The following is a 17387-nucleotide window of genomic DNA, read 5'->3' as shown; positions in this document are numbered from 1 at the left end:
GCATGGGGTGGGTCTCGAGCTGTCAACCTCCACCCCTAAACCCCACTTCTCCTTCAGCATTTATAATAGAGTTAAATATAAAAAATGTGTTTTTAATTTATAAGGGGGGGGGGTCGCACTCAGATGTTTGCTGTGTGAAAGGGATCACCAATACAAAAGTTTGAGAACCACTGCTATACATAGAGCTGACGTGCCTGCCCCACTAACTGTCATGGATACTGTGATGGGGGGAAGCTCTAAAAATGATACAAGCCACTTACAAAATGTGCATTGCTATAAATGGAGATCTGCAGTGCCAAACTTTCTCTACCTGACTGTAGTAGCATAAGCACTTTGCTTTAACTCTCCTCCACAATGTAAGAAACTGGATTTACACTTTCTTCAATCCCTTCCACCAGAAAGAGATTCTCTTGTTATGAGGGAACATTTTCCTCCCCCCCAAAAAAAAAGCCAGTTTATGAAGTAGGAGGGAACAGGGTGCTCCAGGAGGCTGAATTCTCATACTTGGAGTAAAGAAGTAAACCTTTTAAAATGCATTTTTTTTAAAAAAAAAGAGGAAGTTCCCAATGAGATTTCCTCCATTTCCCCAAATTGGATATCAGTGTCTCAGAACTTTGCTTCTCTTGGCATCTCTAAAGGTATAGACCATTTAAAAAATCCAGGGGTGTTTTAAAATATAATAATTTAATAGTTTTAAAATTCTGTAAAATATTTCAGGTTATAAAAAAATCTGTACACATTAACGTCTCATGAGTAAAACAAAGTCCTGGGCAAGCTTTATTCTAGAACTTCTCAATGTCAATAATATTTAAACAAATACATCTTTAAAAGGATGCTTCAGTGTTTGGTTTTGTGTGTGTGTGTCTGTGTTGGGTGAGCGTGGGAGAAGTTTGGATTTTTACCTTGAAGAAAAGGCAAAAGTGTTTCAGAATATATTAATCAAAACGCAAGTGAGATGGGAATTTTTTGAAATGCAATTTCAATATAAACTACCCCAGAATTTATTTCAATAAATGTTCTGATTCTACTTTCATATCAAAGATTTTTCAAATACCCATTGGTGTTATGTACTTTTTTGTAAGATCATTTCTCTGAAAAGAGTTTAGTTGTGGAGCTTGAATATCTTTGTGGTTCTGCCTTTCATGTTCCAATTAGCAGTTAATCACCTTCATTCTCCTTTTAATGATTCCGTTGGAATTGAAACAAAATAGAAAATATTACTCCTTTGTTTTGCAGACTAGTATTCTATTACAAATAGTTTGAAAACTGGGACACACTACTCAGGATTCTCAAAATGCATAGGACTGATGACTACAAATGAAACTTCCATTTTTTTTCTGATATTTATCTTCAGGCTTTTAAAAATCTATTCCAACAATGTCCTTTTTTACCAAATCGCTCCTGCTAAAACTAAAGCTTTCCAGTGCAATCTGAAACTAGTAAGGCTGTCTTGACACTTTGGTTTGTGTATCAGGCTCATGTTAGGGTCAGAAAACTTCTAAAAACTGCTGCAGTGGATGGAGTTTTACGCTATTATCATCTAGGATTTTTTTTAATAAGCAAAACCCTGAAGGTAGGAGTAGGGATGTTGGAAACCGAATTAGTCACAATTTTTTTCTTTTAAAGAATGCTTATAATTCAGATATCACCAAATAATAGTTTACATTCAGTCAGAGACTAAAGTTGCTTAGGCCTAAACGCTGAAGTCCTATGGTTTAAAAATGTAAACTCCTTTTTTGTAGTGTCATATTGGAAAGGAAGTGTAAGTGGTATGTGGATCTAAATATTAGCAAGAGCTAAAGGGCTTGCACTGACTTTTTCTTTAATCTTTCGCAAGGAAAATGTTAAGAATTGCTGTAAACTTACATACTTTGCCTTAAAATAGCAGTTGTAGTAGCTTTCACAAATTAAATGACAGGTTGTCCACTAAATGAGTCCTTATGCTCCTGCATTAATTTACTTGGTAAACTGAATTACCCTAGTTAGTTTCCCATTTATGCCAGCTCCATGTTCTTCTTTGGTCTAGCTCATTGTGGCTCCTTGACTACTGCTGATGATAGCAATGAGAAGAGATAAATATGGAGGTGCACACATGCAAAAAGCATAAGAATGGGCAGGATATGTTTAGCTGTGATGCTATTCTTGCACCTTTTCTCACTGGAACTAAGTGGGACACAATTTTACAGATGAATCACTAAAATCTCTATGATGGTGACCCACTGTTACAATGGTAGTCTTTTGGGATACTTTGTAGTGGCATCCCTAAACTCTACAGGCTCACTTTCAGACAGCATGGACCACCATCTGTCATGGCAACTATTTGGGCAGAGCCTGAAATCATACATTATATATTTTTGGAACAACTAACTTACCAGTCCTCCTCCCCTGAAAGCAGATATTTTTCTTATCTCATAGTAGGTTAAATCAGAACTTCTGTACTCCCTCCCCCATTGTAAACAGTCAGATGTAAATATATCTGCATATAAACAAATTTAAGTATTAAAAAGAGACAAGCATTTAAATCTGATCTTGCCTAGCTGAGGCCTTCAGAAAGCCATGCTAATGAGTTATGAGACTTAATTTTAACCTTTGTAATTTTGGTTGCTGTAAACACCACTTATGAACTGACAGATTGATTTTTGGTTCCCTGTTCTCTTGCTGAAGACTGTTTAGCCTATCACTTCAGCTTTGTTTGACAAGCCGTCAATGAGATTCCTTGTATGACCATCCTTTATATTTCTTTAAAAACCAGGTGTCAGGCCTGCATTAGTATGCCTAGATCACACTTTGACCTTGAATGACAAAACACATCATGTACTCAATACATTATCTCCAAAGGAACAATCCTGTTTAAAAGATCTACCCTGGATGCTCAACACTTTCATTGGCATCCCAAAGGATGCCCTCCATGTTGTTGGGGTGTATATAACCTCTTATTAATAGGAAGGGTTGGGAGTTATATTTTCACTCAAAGGAAATAAAGATATCCTGTAGTTAAACTCTCTGGTTTAAAATGTCTAGTTTTTAATGTACTCAAATATTCCTCTTTCTGGTGGCTGGAAGCATATGCTAGCTAGCCATCATAGATTAGTATATGATACTCTAAAGCAGTGGTTCTCAAACTTTTGTACTGGTAACCCCTTTCATATAGCAAGCCTCTGAGCACGACCCTCCCTTATAAATTAAAAGCACTTTTAAAATATATTTAACATCATTATAAATGCTGGAGGCAAAGCAGGTTTGGGGTGGAGGTTGATAGCTTGTGACTCCCATGTAATAACCTTGTGACCCCCCCGGGGGTCCTCACCCCCAGTTTTAGAACCCCTGTTCTAAAGCATCAATTCAGTATGTGTGATATTGGCCTTCATAAAAGGTGTGACTGACAGTCTTAGTGAACATCATAAAAGTAGCAGAGGAGAATTAGTTGGGATTGAGTCACAGGGAGGAATGATGTTGATTTGTGGAGGCCCTGGGCTGGGATTTAAATATTTGGGTTTGTTGATAAATTGCATAGTCAATTGCTTGACTATGCTTTGGATTGTTATGAAATATACTCAAGACCAAATAACCAATGTCAGTCAGGTGTATTAATTAGGGTACAGGAAAAGGGTTTATCTGATGCCAGTCTCTGAGCAGTCCTGTGCAGCATGGTAAATTAACCTTTTGCAGAAGGTATGCTCACCAAATTACACACCTTGCCCAAGGTCACTTAATCTGTGCCTCTGTAAAATGAGGATAATGATGCTTACCTTCTGTGTAAAATGTTATGTAGTACTTTTAATCAACAGGTCTCAAAAGAGCTAGGTATTAATAGATTGTAATATATTTGGGACAGAGACTGTCACACTATGTTTGTACTGTGCCTAATATAAAAGTTTAATCTCAGCTGGAGCCTCTTGATGTGACTGTAATACTAATGAATGAGGTGGGCACCATCCATCTCTCTACTTCCTTATCTATGGTCACATGAATGCGCTAATGCCAGTTTCAAGAACCAGCATCTCGAATATCAAAATACAGTAGCAAAGAGCGCTATGGCTCAATCAGCCCCTTGGAATCAGGCCTGGTCTTAGGGTGCTGTGATGCCCCTGCCTCCAGGGGCAGGCTACTGTGAAAGGCAGGTTTCTTAGGTAAAAGGATTTTAGCAAGAGCACGAAGAACGAAAGGGGAGGTGGGGGAGCATGCGGGGGGGGGGCTTACTCAGGAGTGGGTGTCTACGGGCAGTGTGCGATGTGGCTCATGGTGGGTGGGGATGTGCAATCAGCTGGGGTGGGGACACCGAGGTGTGTAGGGAGAGGGGTGGGCACTAGAGCAAGGAGATGCTCAGTGCCATGGGAGGGGGGGTGAGAGTCTATGGGGTACGATTGACGGGAACGCTCACTCAGTGGGGTGGCGGGGGTACGTAGCCGCTAAGGGGCAGGCGCGCGGGGGGGGTCGGTGATCTGTGAGCGGGCTGGGGGAGTTCAGGGGGGCGGGGCTGGAGCGTGCAGCAGACAGGTTCCCCGGGTCTCGCTGAGGTGCTGGCGGGGCACGCGGGCGCTCCCGAACAGGTGGCTGCGGCGGGGGTCCGTGCGGGGAGGAAGTCGCTGCTCCCGAGACTGGGAGTGGCAGAGGGGCGCGCGCGCTCGCTCGCTCCCGACCTTGGGCCGCGCGTCTGGGGAGGGGAGGGGAGGGGAAAGGAGGAAGCTCTGAGGCGCCTGCGCATCTACAACTCCCTCTTCCCGAGTGGCCCTTCCGTTCCCGGCCCCACGGGTAGCGGAAGTGGATCGCGCGCTCGGGGAGCGGGGATGCGTCCGTGCCGCCGCCGCCGCGCGGAGCCCGAGCAGTGAGACGTGCTGGGGGGCGGAGGAACCGCCGCCGCCTGCGCCACAGGCGTCTCGGGTGAGGCTGGGGACGCCAAGCGTGGGAGAAATCGGTGGGGGGGGGGCACAATGAGGAGCTGCGCGGAGAGACTGGGGGGTGCGGCGGCGGGGGGGGGCGCGGTGTATCGGGGGAGCTGCGGGGGCGGTGGGGACAGAGGCCCTCCCTAGGGGCAGGGAACGAGGGTGGTCACAGAGTCCGAGTCTCTTCAAGCTGCCGCCCGGCGTGGGGAGCGGTTCTCGGCGGCTGGGCACGGGGCGGCAGGGTGAGAGGGTGGCGGGGGTGAGGGATATCGTGTTGACGGGGGGCGGCGGCTATGGGGCTGCCGGGAGCTGGTGTAGGAAACGCGCCCTGCGCTCTTTCCTCGGGCGGCTTCTGTGCTAGCTTCGTTGCTGAGTCTCCCTCTTCGGTGTGGCTGCTGGGTAACTAATCCTCCCGTGGCAGCTGCCAGCCAGCTCGCCCCGTGAGCGTTTGTCTCGGTGCGGGGGGAGGGGGGGTGTAGGTGTATGTGCGTCTAAGAGAGCGAAGGGACCCGGAGATCTGCTTTTACTTTTGCTAGCGCCCGTTTCTCTTGCAGATGTTGCTGCAGGTGGGGGCAATGGGAGCTGTGTAACTACCTGGGATCTGGGGCGGCTCCCCCTTCTCCTCTGTGCCAGCTCCGGTGCTGCTGTTGCTAAAGTCTTTGTAACTAACAACCCAGGTGCAGTTTCGATGGAAAATGAAGGTAAAGCTCTCATCAGAGTCACTGACTTCATTGGAGCCCAGAGGGGAGGGGGGTTGCACGTGATTTGATGGTGGCAGGTCCTACAGCTGTTTGTACACCACTCTAGGTTTACACTGCTGCTTTGGCTTGCTCATCTAGGAGCAGAGGGTTTTATGAGTTGCTGGGTCTTATTCTACAATCATACCTTATGCATTATAAAGCTATTATCTTTGTGGCAACATCTGTTGAACATACTTGTGGTGAAGTTTTTATTTTGTTTTTGTCATCCTCTGCAAAATATAGTGAAATAAATTCTCCTCCAGAATGTCTTAACAGTAAGTAGATCTTTGTGGTCTTATTGACATTGGAAAATGCACCTTAGTTGCTTTGAAAATAATGAATTAAATATGTATCCTAAAACTAGTGAATTCTTTTGTTGCTGGTTATTTGGATTGCCTGCTCCTTAGAAAGAGAATTAATATTGGAAATACTCTTTTATTTTCTTTAAATTGCGTAATTGTAGTTCTGTTTTATGTAGAGGAAACCTGTTTTTAACTTCATACTGTGAATAAGTCATTACGGTAGTCTTTCAGCTCTGTTTTTTCCTAATTGAGTAACAGATGTTATGGTGTTGTGATGGTTATAAAAATACCTCACTGAGGAATCTCATGTTCATAGTATCTCTGGAAACGTCATACATAAAGATATAATGTGTTGATCTAAAAACAGGCTGCTTTGTTGCCATGCCACTTTCTTTTAGGTAGGATATCTAGGTGTTCCAGTAATAAACTACTAATAGTTCACAGATGCCATAGTCCAGTGATGACCCCACCCAAGCCTTTCCTATAGTTTGAACCCCCCCATGCACATAGCAAGCCAATCCTAGAATTCTTAAAGCACTGGTTTTCAAACTTTTTTTCTGGCGACCCAGTTGAAGAAAATTGTGGGTGCCCGTGACCCAACGGAGCTGGGGATGAGTGGTTTGGGTGAGGGGTTCAGGCTGTGGGATTGGACTTGAGTTTGGGGTTCAGGAGCGGGTCAGGGCTCTGGGCTGGAGGTGCGGGCTCTGGGCTGGAGGTGCAGGCTCTGGGGTGGGGATGAGGGGTTTGGGGTGCAAGAGTGGGGCTCTGGGTTTGAAGGGGAGGCTCAGTGGTGCAGCTGGGGTACAGAGGCAGGTTTCCTGCCTGTCCTGGAACCGTGGACCATGCTGTGCCTCAGAAGCATCCAGCAGCAGGTCCAGCTCCTAGGCAGAGGCACGCAAGCAGGCAACAGGACTTTTAACGGCCCGGTCAGCAGTGCTGACCAGAGCTGCTGCGACCCAGTACTGGGTCGTGACCCACAATTTGAAAACCACTGCCCTAGAGCAGCATAGTTGTGATCCCAGAAACACTGATACTTCCCCCCTCACCCTGGGCTGAGAATCCCTGTTATAGTTGATGACAAAGTCAGTCTGTTGAAATTTGTCAGTGACATCTGGATCCTCTGCAGATTTTGGATAGGTATGTTTGTGGCTTTGAAGTTTCCTTCAGCTGAATTTAGATTTTTTCTTTTTCTTCTGACTTCTACAGGTTCTGATTCTAGAGAAAGCACTGTTTGCTTAGCTTTAAATAGAAGTAACTCCAAAATCAAGACTAATTCTACTCACAATGGAATGGGTTCATGAGACTGTTTAAGATAGACTTTTTTTAGTCTCTAAATTGACCTGAGTGCTGTTTTTCTTCCTCATTTTGTGTCTGAAGTATGTGTAGTTAATTTCTCTTGATTGTGTACGTCTTTCAGGCAGCAACGGGAGAAATTATTTTAAAAACAAGATAGTGATTGTAGAACCACAGAAATTTTGCAGTGGTACTGGAGCCACTTGTTGGTTTTTAGCCTGTACAAAGTTTTAAAAACTTTTAGTTCATTACTTTGAAAACTGAGAGTTCTGCTTTGCCACTCTGATATTGTTAATGAGTTTCTTGTATGGAATTTAACATTTTAATTGTGTCTTCTAAGGGAGTACTGTACTCTAATTGAAGAGCATTAATGTGGAACAGCAGGGCGTGTGTACTAGAGAGAACACATCATAGTAGGACATAGGCTACCCATTTGCAACCCTAGTTAGCTTGTTGCATTGATTTTTCTTCAGTAATCTGCATTTCAAACATTTTTATTGTAAAGAAATATGTAATTTGTTTTAAAAATGAGACTATTAGAGACTGAGTGTAAAAGAGATGAAAATAACATGTTATCAGTTGAATGCAGGTAAGTGTTCATCCAGCCTGAATCCTCTATGCTAGAAATAGATAACAAAAATAAGGCTTATAATTTTTATAACTCTATTACACTGTAGAGGACTAATCTAGTTCAACTCTTCTGAATATCAGTTGCACGAGAAGGGGATTTCTTAGTCAATTCACAGTGAGGAAAATATCTATAGGAATAAATTAGTAAAACATGTAAGCTTAATGATACTTCCACTTTTTAAAATGTAGCTTTAACTTCTGGAAAAAAGGACAGGTTTCAGAGTAGCAGCCATGTTAGTCTGTATCCATAAAAAGAAAAGGAGTACTTGTGACACCTTAGAGACTAACAAATTTATTAGAGCATAAGCTTTCGTGAGCTGTAGCTCCTTTTTCTTTTTACAGAAAAAAGGAGACATCTTAAAAGATGAACAGTTTCAACTCTGTTAAATTTAGATAGCGAACACTTGCAGTGTTAATACATGCTTTCTGTCTATCAGCTCTGATTTATTTTCTGAATTAATTTAAGAAATGCCAAATCTGTTTTGTTCTTGCTGCCAAGATATCTCCTAAGCAATTCAGGTACTGAACCTGTGACTAATACAATATAGTCTTACTTTGTGAGGACAGATACATTAAAAGATTGTGTAGTGCTTTGAAATTAGTGTGACCAGATGTCCCAATATTATAGGGACAGTTTTGATATTCAGGGCTTTGTCTTATATAGGTGCCGCCTACCTCCACTCCCTGTCCCGATTTTTCACACTTGCTATCTGGTCACCCTATATGAAATCTCTTAATGGATAAGTGCTATATAAGAAGTAGGTGGTGGTGGTGGTATAGTATGAATGATGCTACACCTATCTCATCTGCCTTAGGGTTAGTGAGAGAAACTGAGGTGCAGGCAAGGGAAAGGAGTGACATACCTGAGATAAAAGGAAGTCTGATCCAGAAATATATGTACAGTTCCTTCTAAGTGATATTTTATAATAGTTTTTTAAATTTAAACCGTAATTCTTTGTAAGTGCAGGTCCCTTCTTAATAGCTATGTTGTGAAATGTGAATGAAGAAGTGTTCAGGGATTGAAGTAATTGAGGAAGCCATGGTATTTATGAAAATGAGACGTACACAAATTTTCAACATTTTATTGTCCTGTTCTTCCTTTCACTTTTCAGTCTTTGAATTAGCTCTTCCAGAGGTTTAAATGGTTCTGTTAATAAGCATATATTCTCTTGTTTGCACATCTGCTGTTCTCTGTCCCTTTCCCTCCCCACTCTATTCCTTTTGCTGTTTTGAGCTCTTGTCTTCCTTCTCCATCCTGGTCAACACTTTTTACAGCTAGATACTAGGAGCTTTCATTTTAGTAGCTCTACTAGTTATCCCATCTGAAGTACCTCTTAATTTTTCAAGGAGAGAAATGTCAGTAAAGATTGCAGTTAGAACTAAAACCTTAGTTTTACATTTTTGAAAAAGGATATTAAATTTGTTTAATAAGATCTTGCTCTGAAACACTACTACTTTTGGGTCTTGAAAGTGGGTTTTATTAGTCAGAGCAATGAGTTTGAATGGTTCACCTTGAAAGCAAAAACATTGTTCTACTAATTGACATTAGCTTCTGAAAACTGAGTTTTGGTAAGCAGTGATGTATTAACATACAAGTATGCTTCCAGGAAGACAACATTAAATACATTTCCCCATTTATAATTCCCTAATGGGGTCAAAGTGAATGAGAAAACCAGTGTTCCCAGAAGCTGGGATTCCCACCAGTGTTGTCCCGGGACCTTGCTTATGCCTCCCTCTCTCCTATTGAGGTTGACAAACTAGGAATGTTTAAGCTGAGGCTTGAGAAGAAGCCCCAGATGTTTCCTGGTTGGTTGGAGGATAAGGGATGCTCATCTCGGACAGTTTTTACCCAGCTCAACCCCCTCCCCCCAGTCAGGGAGATGAGACACTCAAAAATAATAATCATGGAACACAGAACATAATACAAAATTCACTTAATAAGCAAATACTTATTCCTTAGTCATATGCTGTTCAAAATAAAAAGCTTGCAATTCTGTACGTAGGACAACTCAAATTTAGTTCTCTGCCTATGAACTAGTTAAGCTTAACCACTTTCTTGTACCTGCCCTTAGATACAGATGCACTTTTACCAATCTATCTTGTTACAGGATTTTGATCAAACTAATCTGAATGTGTTAACACTCTGTATTTTTGCTAAACTAGAGAGAAAGGAATGCAGGTTTCTGTAAAACTAACCATTCTGATTCATCTCTGTAGTCTTTGACTTTATTCCCACAGTTTTTCACCACTTTGCAAGAAATTGTGACAACTTTTTTTGGCAGACATAGGCCTGGTGTAGAAATCTGGATATACAGCTAAATGCTAGGAAAGCAGAAAGGAACCCAGGGTTATTGTTCAGTTACACCTCGTCATCCTGTTCTGAGCTCAAGCTATAATCTCTGTATTGGGGATCAATCACGTTGACACGTGATATTGTATAAATGCTTTTCACCAGTAGATTTCACTTTACAAAGGAGGTAAGTATAGTTATCCCCATTGTGCAGATGGCAAAACTCAGGTGAAATGATTTGCCCCGGGTCACACGCTAGGCCAGTGGCAGAGCTGGGAATAGAACCCAATTCTCAAGTTCTCGTCACTTTCTGAATTATTTTGTAGCTATTATCTAGTCATGTTTCATATTTGACCAACCACCTTAGAGTAACATCAGTATTGATGCTCTACATTTTTAACATTTCCTTCATTTGCAGCATCTAGTGGTGGACCTGCAAGTTTACATCTTTCTGGAAAAGTATATTCAGGATGAAGTTGCTCATTTTATTTTTGTTGCTCGTCTTGTGCTACATTCAAAGTGACTTTGTCCTTTTGAAAAAAGACTGCACCTTTCCTATCAAGTCTTAGCTTTTCAGTTGTTAATCTTGAACGTGAGATGCAAAAAAAACTCCCGGATTAATGTGATGAAGGGGAGTTGTTGGAATGTCTGGAACAGGGACTTTATCACTACAGCTCCACCCATTTCCCTTTTCCTCTAGGCTTGTAGGCAATTTAATAACTTCAGTGGTGTTATACCCTCTATTAGAAAACTATTCTCATCACTTCCCTTTTAACTTCTAGAATTAAATTAAAACCAGTATTTCTGGTTTCCAAAGCTTTCATATGTTCATACAAATACTTCAGTGGGGTATTTTAAAACAAAAACAAAGCCTCAAGCTGGCTTGGATTTCTTTTGGGGAGTGGGGGAGGGAAAGGGGAATTTCTTTCATCAACCTGCCTCCAAGCAAGCTTCAGTACCCACATCTTTGTTCTAAATACTGTCATTCTCCAAGCTGGCCGTGTTACTAGTTATTGTATTTATCCTAGCACTGCCTTTCTACTGTGCGAATCAGGCAGACTTGTTTCCCAGATCCAGCAACCAGTGTCTCTTGTCTGCCTGTGGTGCTGCTGTAATAGTATAGCTTATACTACACTACTTCAAATACTTTCCCTTTCCCTCCAGTGCCAAAAACCTTCATTTATCTACAGTGGCATGGAACTAGTTTTGAGACTGAATCTGCTTTTGAGTCAGGCTTTCATGAAAGCATGCCAGTGGGATCCTGTTACTAGGTTGTCTATTAAAACCTATTTGAAGGGTCTGTAACTTAAACAATTGTTGATGAGGCAGGAGAAAGTAGTACTCCTGGGGGCATTCTGCACCAAAAAGTTAAATTGTATGCACAATATTTTAAAATTCTGCAAATTTTATTTGTCAAAACACACAATCATGCCATTTTCAATTATTTTGGTAATTTATTTCAAAATGCCTGTCATCAAGTATGTCTAACTATACAGACACACACACAAATTCCCCTGGGAGTAGAGAGTTAAAGGAACCACCTTATGATAACCCAGTTCCTGTTCCTCTGCCCCCTTCCCTCCCTGCCCAGAGCTCAGCTGCGAGCCTCCCCGCCCTCCCCCGAGCCCAGATAGCCATACCCTGTCCCTCCCCAGAGCCCAGCTTTGTGGTGGTCGTGCCCCCCCCCCCCATAACTTTGCAGTAGCTGCTCTGAAAAAAGTGTGAGGAATCAAGCTAACTCTTCCACAAGACATGCAATGGACCTCAATAGTGGACTGTTTTGAGCACTATATCAAGGACTGGCCTAATCTGATGACAGTTTGTGAACAAAATCATGAGAAAATAGATGGCCCTGTCACAGCCAAAGTTCTCAACATTGGGCTTAAGAGAAATGTTGAACACATGCTGAGTACCCTGAAGCCTATTTCTATAGCCTTGAACAAAATGCGGGGAAATAGTTCCTTCCAAATTTCAACAATGTCAGCAGTAAAACAGCTGAGTGAGATCTTAAAGAGAAATATGCATGACAGAGTTAAATTACAAGCATTAAAAAAACAAATGGGAGAAGCACTATCCCCGGCTCATTTTCTTGCAAATATTCTCAATACTCGGTACCAGGATCAAACGTTAACTGCTGAAGAAGAGGAGTTGGCTCTGACATGGACATCCAGCCATCATCTCTCCATAATGCCAACTATAACAATCTTCAGAGCTAAGGGTGAGCCATTCAAGAAATATGTTTGCTGATGATGCTTTAAAGAGAGTCACCCCAGTGAACTGGTGGAAGTCACTTAAGCACTCGGATTCAGAGACTGTTGAAGTGATCATCTCACTTTTAACAGCAGTAGCTGCTTCTGCCGGTGTAGGGAAGAAAATATTCTTTCTTTCGACTAATTCATTCCAAACTGAGAAATCGTTTGGGACCTGAAAAAGCAGGCAAACTTGTTTTTTCTTTTCCAGATTATGGACAAACGGGAAAACGAAGGTGAAGACGACTGAGTTAGCTGCAGAAGCCAATATTTTAAGTTTTTCATGTTGACCTGGCTGACCTAGTCGATTTCATTTTTTTGTTTTAAAAACAAATATTTCATTAACTATTTTAGTTAAAAACAATTTTAACAAAAACAAACCTGATTTTAAAAAAACTTGAATGTTTAACTAAATTCAAAAATTCATATACTTGTTTTGTTAAAATATTGTTTGCTGTTGAAGAAAAAAATCCAGAATACATAACGTTGTTGTTGTTTTTTAGTTAACTAAAACAACAATGTAAATGTCTGTCTGGTGAGGTTCTCCTCCTAATACAGCATGGCAAGAAAATCCTCCAAATATTAATGGTAACCTGTTGATTTGGAGATAGTTCACCTCCCAATGACTTCATAAATATCTGCTTCAATTAGCTTTGGTAAATGAAATAACCAATCATTCATTTTCTGATATAGCTGTAAAACTAATCTGAAAAGTTTTTTCAAAATAAATCACTTAAAAATGTATATTGTCTACCTTCTAAAAATGAAACCTACATCTATTTCTGAGTTGTGAAGAATATGTTTTAAGGTTATAACAACCAACAGGAATGCACTTTTATGTAGAAATCCGTGATTAAATCAAGTCTTCCTGACTAGTGATTTAAATCCAATTGAATCCATCCTGTCACCTCGATTTCAGACTTCTCCAAGAAATGTCTCCACTATATGCAATGCATCTTTGGTATGGTAGACATCCTTTGAACTTTGTAAACTAGACATTCTTGGAAAGTTGAAAGCTAGATGAAAACTTCTTATCTGTTGTTCTTTGAAGTTGTGTGTGGTTATAACAGATTATGCTCTCATCCTTCTCATATTCTGAGTTGGGGAATGGATGGTGGAGAAAAATGTTTTAACGTCTTTATTGATTTACAAATAACGTGAGGGGCTTATGACTGTCAAGACTACTAGTTATGGCTCGCATGCAAATGCCTGCTATTGGTTGGTGTCCAGAGAACTTGGAACAAAGCATGTACCCAAGACTGTGGTTTTAGCATTGCATGCCCTTATAACAAGAAATAAAGAACTATATTTCTTAATTTGTCTTGAAGTAGAGGATTAAATTGCCAATATATCTAGTAATTGTAGATTACTTCGTAGAACGCATGTGAACTGGGTGTATATATATATGCAGTGTAGTTGTAGCTGTCTGTCCCAGGATATCAGAAACAAGGTTTTCTGAGGATACTGCAGGAAACTGCCATATCTGACACCGAAGGTACTTACACTGTAGTGAAGCCATCTCTGTAAGTTGTTTTCTGTAAGGTATTTTCTCTAAAGCTTGAATCATTTTTTACTTTTCTTTACCTTCCAATTTTTCAACATCCTTTTTAAAATGTGGACACCAGAACTATATGCAGTATTTGTCTCACCAATGTCATATGCAGTGGTAAAAATCACCTAAATGTATACCAGTGTCCTACTCACTGCTCCCCTGTTCATACATTCAAGGATCACATTAGCCTTTTTTGCCATAATATTGCACTGGGAGTTCATGTTCACTTGCTTGTCTGCTATGGTCCCTAATTTTAACTTTTAAACCTATGTGGTAATGGAAAACTTGAGGATGTAACTAGAAAAATAACCTTCTTTAGCTTGTGAAATGTTGAATGAAACTAACAGTAAAATAAACCAAGTAGGGAGAAAGCTGGGATCTAACAGATTCTTCCCTGCAATTTAAGTAAAACTATACATGTTGTGTATTGTAAAATACAGGACATCATTGTCTATTGTCCAGTTCTGACTGTCAGAATCCCTTTTGTTCCGGAATAAGTTGTGATAAGCAAACTAACCAAAATTAGTCTGGTTTAATATTATGTATTTTTAAACAGATGTGTAGACTTTACTAGTCAGAGAAAAGAATCAGAAATGTAAGTCAAAGACAAGACTCTTTGTCTGTGATGCTAGTTTGTGAAGTTCTAATTGGTCTGTACAGCTTTATTGTCATTGATCTTACTGAGTTGTTACTCTGAAAATTGCTATACCATTGAATTCCCCTCTCTGTAAATCCACCATGGGCTGCCAGGAGTTACCTTTTCTAGTAGGGAAGTACTGTAACTGTTCTCCTGCCTTCAGACAACCTCTTCAGCATACCCATTATATAGTCAGAATACAGTCATTTAGGGACAATGGAGAACCATTTTTCTCCAACCCCTCAACAGGGATCTGTCATTTTAGAGCAGTGGAAAATTCCCAACAGCATAACAAGGGAATCAGGCGGTGGTGGTAGGGCATATAAATTCTAGGGACTCAGACACAGGAAGTTTTGGGCAGGTAGAGAGGAGCATATGCTTTTGTAGCGTGGGAGTGGTGCTTGGTCCCACAGCCAGATCAAGGTGAGAGAAAGCAAGCCTGTCAATAGCTCAGACATAAGTGAGAGGTTTTTCGCAGGAGTGGGTGGGTGAAATTCTGTGGCCTGCGTTGTGCAGGAGGTCAGACTAGATGATCATAATGGTCCCTTCTGACCTTAATATCTATGAATCTGACAGGCTGAGAGTCAGAAGTCAAGCCATGAGCTGTAGCAGAAGGTTGCTGGACATCCCTCCAGAGAACCCCTGCCAAAATAATGCTCCAGAGTGGTGACAAAACTGAGGCAGGGAGATGCATGTACGATTTATCTTTTTGTACAGATGTCTGCATTTCTTGTGCCATTTGAGGAAAGAGCAGTGGTGTCTTACAAGAAGCCTATGCAAAGTCTATATGTTATGTGCTGCACCTGTCATGTCCCTGAAAAGGTAAACTAAACTGGATGCTCTTGTTTTCAGGTGGAGTGCTGAGAAAGGGTGTCTTAAGAAATGGGGTTGTCTCAGGAAGTCCGTACTAGTTCCAGGGACTGGGCAGTTGAAGCATGAGGTCTCCGCTATCAGAAAAGGGGGCTAGATAGAGGATCTGCACCCTGCGAGTGTGCTTAAGAACCCCAAGGTGGGCAATACCTGCATTCTGTTCAGATTCTGGAGGCTTAAAGCACATGGGATCCAGCAGTTCCCCTCATAGCAGGCTGGTGGGTGCCTGAAAGTGGGTATTTAACTAAATCTGTGACATAATTGGAGTAAATTCTCCAGAGGGGCAAGATCCCTTTGTTCTGAACAGCACATGGACTTCTGATTTGGTGTGAAATTGTCTCTCTTGAAATTATTTTTGCCTTTAACTTCAGTGGACCCGTGGTTTCACACTGGGGTCTACATCTACATGCAACTACATAGCTTAACTTTTAAAATAACAAAGTATTGTTGGGAGAATTTTGCCCTTGCCTCCTGTCATAAATATAAAGGGCAGGGTAACCACCTTTAAATCCCTCCTGGCCAGAGGAAAAAACCCTTTCACCTGTAAAGGGTTAAGAAGCTAAAGATGACCTTGCTGGCACCTGACCAAAATGACCAATGAGGAGACAAGAACTTTCAAAGCTGGAGGGGGGAACAAAGGGTTCTTTGTGTGTTGTTTTTGCCGGGACCAGAGCAGGAGTGCAGGTCAGAACTCCTGTAAATACAATCCTGTAATAAACAATCTAGTTAGATATGGGTTAGATTCTGTTTTGTTTAAATGGCTGATAAAATAAAGTTGTGCTGAATGGAATGTATATTCCTGTTTTTTGTCTTTTTGTAACTTAAGGTTTTGCCTAGAGGGATTCTCTGTTTTGAATCTGATTACCCTGTAAGGTATTTACCATCCTGATCTTAGAGGTGATTCTTTTACTTTTTCTTCTATTAAAATTCTTCTTTTAAGAACCTGATTGCTTTTTCATTGTTCTTAAGATCCAAGGGTTTGGGTCTGTGTTCACCTATGCAAATTGGTGAGGATTTTTATCAAGCCTTCCCCAGGAAAGGGGGTGTAGGGCTTGGGGGGATTTTGGGGGGAAAGATGTTTCCAAGTGGGCTCTTTCCCTGTTATATATTCGTTAGACGCTTGGTGGTGGCAGCAATAAAGTCCAGGGGCAAAAGGTAAAATAGTTTGTACCTTAAGGAAGTTTTAACCTAAGCTGGTAAAAATAAGCGTAGGGGGTTTTTCATGCAGGTCCCCACATCTGTACGCTAGAGTTCAGAGTGGGGAAGGAAGCTTGACACCTCCTCTTAGTTCCCTACTTTTTGCTAAATCCTCTGCTGATTATCGTCCCTGGTAATCAAAAAGACAGGTAGCTTTCAAGCTAATGTTTCTTGTTTGAGAATCTCTTGTGAGATTCATCTGGGAGTTGGGGGGAGAAAACAATAGTGGATAACCCCCCTCAATCAAGTTGACAGCTGCATAGTGTTTTAAATAGTCTGCTTTGTTGTTTTGAATAACACTTTTGGTCTCTCTCTCTTCTCCCCCCCCCCTTGCACCCCCCCTTCTGCTCACCCCATCATTTTTGCTACTTATCACATCTTCAGTGTTCACCTTGGGCAATTGATTAAAGTCTTTTTAATACTGGTTTGATATTTTTAATACTGGTTTGGTACTGTATGTATTTCCCACAATAAATACTAGTAAAAGCTGTTATCTGGCACTTTACCAATCGGAAAGCTCTAGAAACCGGCATTTCTGGTCTCCATTAAAAGTCTGGCTATCTGGATCCGCGTGGTTCCCTGGAAGGGGGAACATGTCCCTGCTGTTCTAAGGCAGAGGAATGGCCAAGGGGCTCCGTGCACTGCCTCTGCCCCGACCTGAGTGCGGGTTCTGCAGTTCCCATTGGCCGGGAACTGCAGCCAAAGGGAGCTGCGGGGGCACACCTGTAGGGCAGAGGCAGTGCG

At 41.5% G+C, this 17387-nt stretch overlaps 1 protein-coding gene across 2 annotated transcripts in view; it reads left to right on the top strand.

Moving 5' to 3' along the window:
- The first annotated feature begins 4722 nt into the window (after positions 1–4722).
- ATP2C1 (ATPase secretory pathway Ca2+ transporting 1) overlaps positions 4723–17387 on the top strand; it is a 78957-nt gene continuing 66292 nt past the window's right edge. Inside the window, exons 1-2 of one of the 2 annotated variants that reach the window (XM_074945579.1) lie at positions 4723–4881; positions 5438–5584. In XM_074945579.1, coding sequence (XP_074801680.1) covers positions 5579–5584 — 6 coding nt within the window. In that variant the 5' untranslated portion in view covers positions 4723–4881; positions 5438–5578. Of the gene's footprint in view, positions 4882–5437; positions 5585–5879; positions 5899–17387 lie in introns of those variants that run through there. The other variant, XM_074945580.1, reaches the window with a different exon arrangement.

The sequence above is a fragment of the Natator depressus genome, chromosome 2 (genome assembly GCF_965152275.1).
Source record: "Natator depressus isolate rNatDep1 chromosome 2, rNatDep2.hap1, whole genome shotgun sequence".
Taxonomy (NCBI): Eukaryota; Metazoa; Chordata; order Testudines; family Cheloniidae; genus Natator; species Natator depressus.
This window is presented reverse-complemented; position numbering and strand designations above follow the sequence as displayed.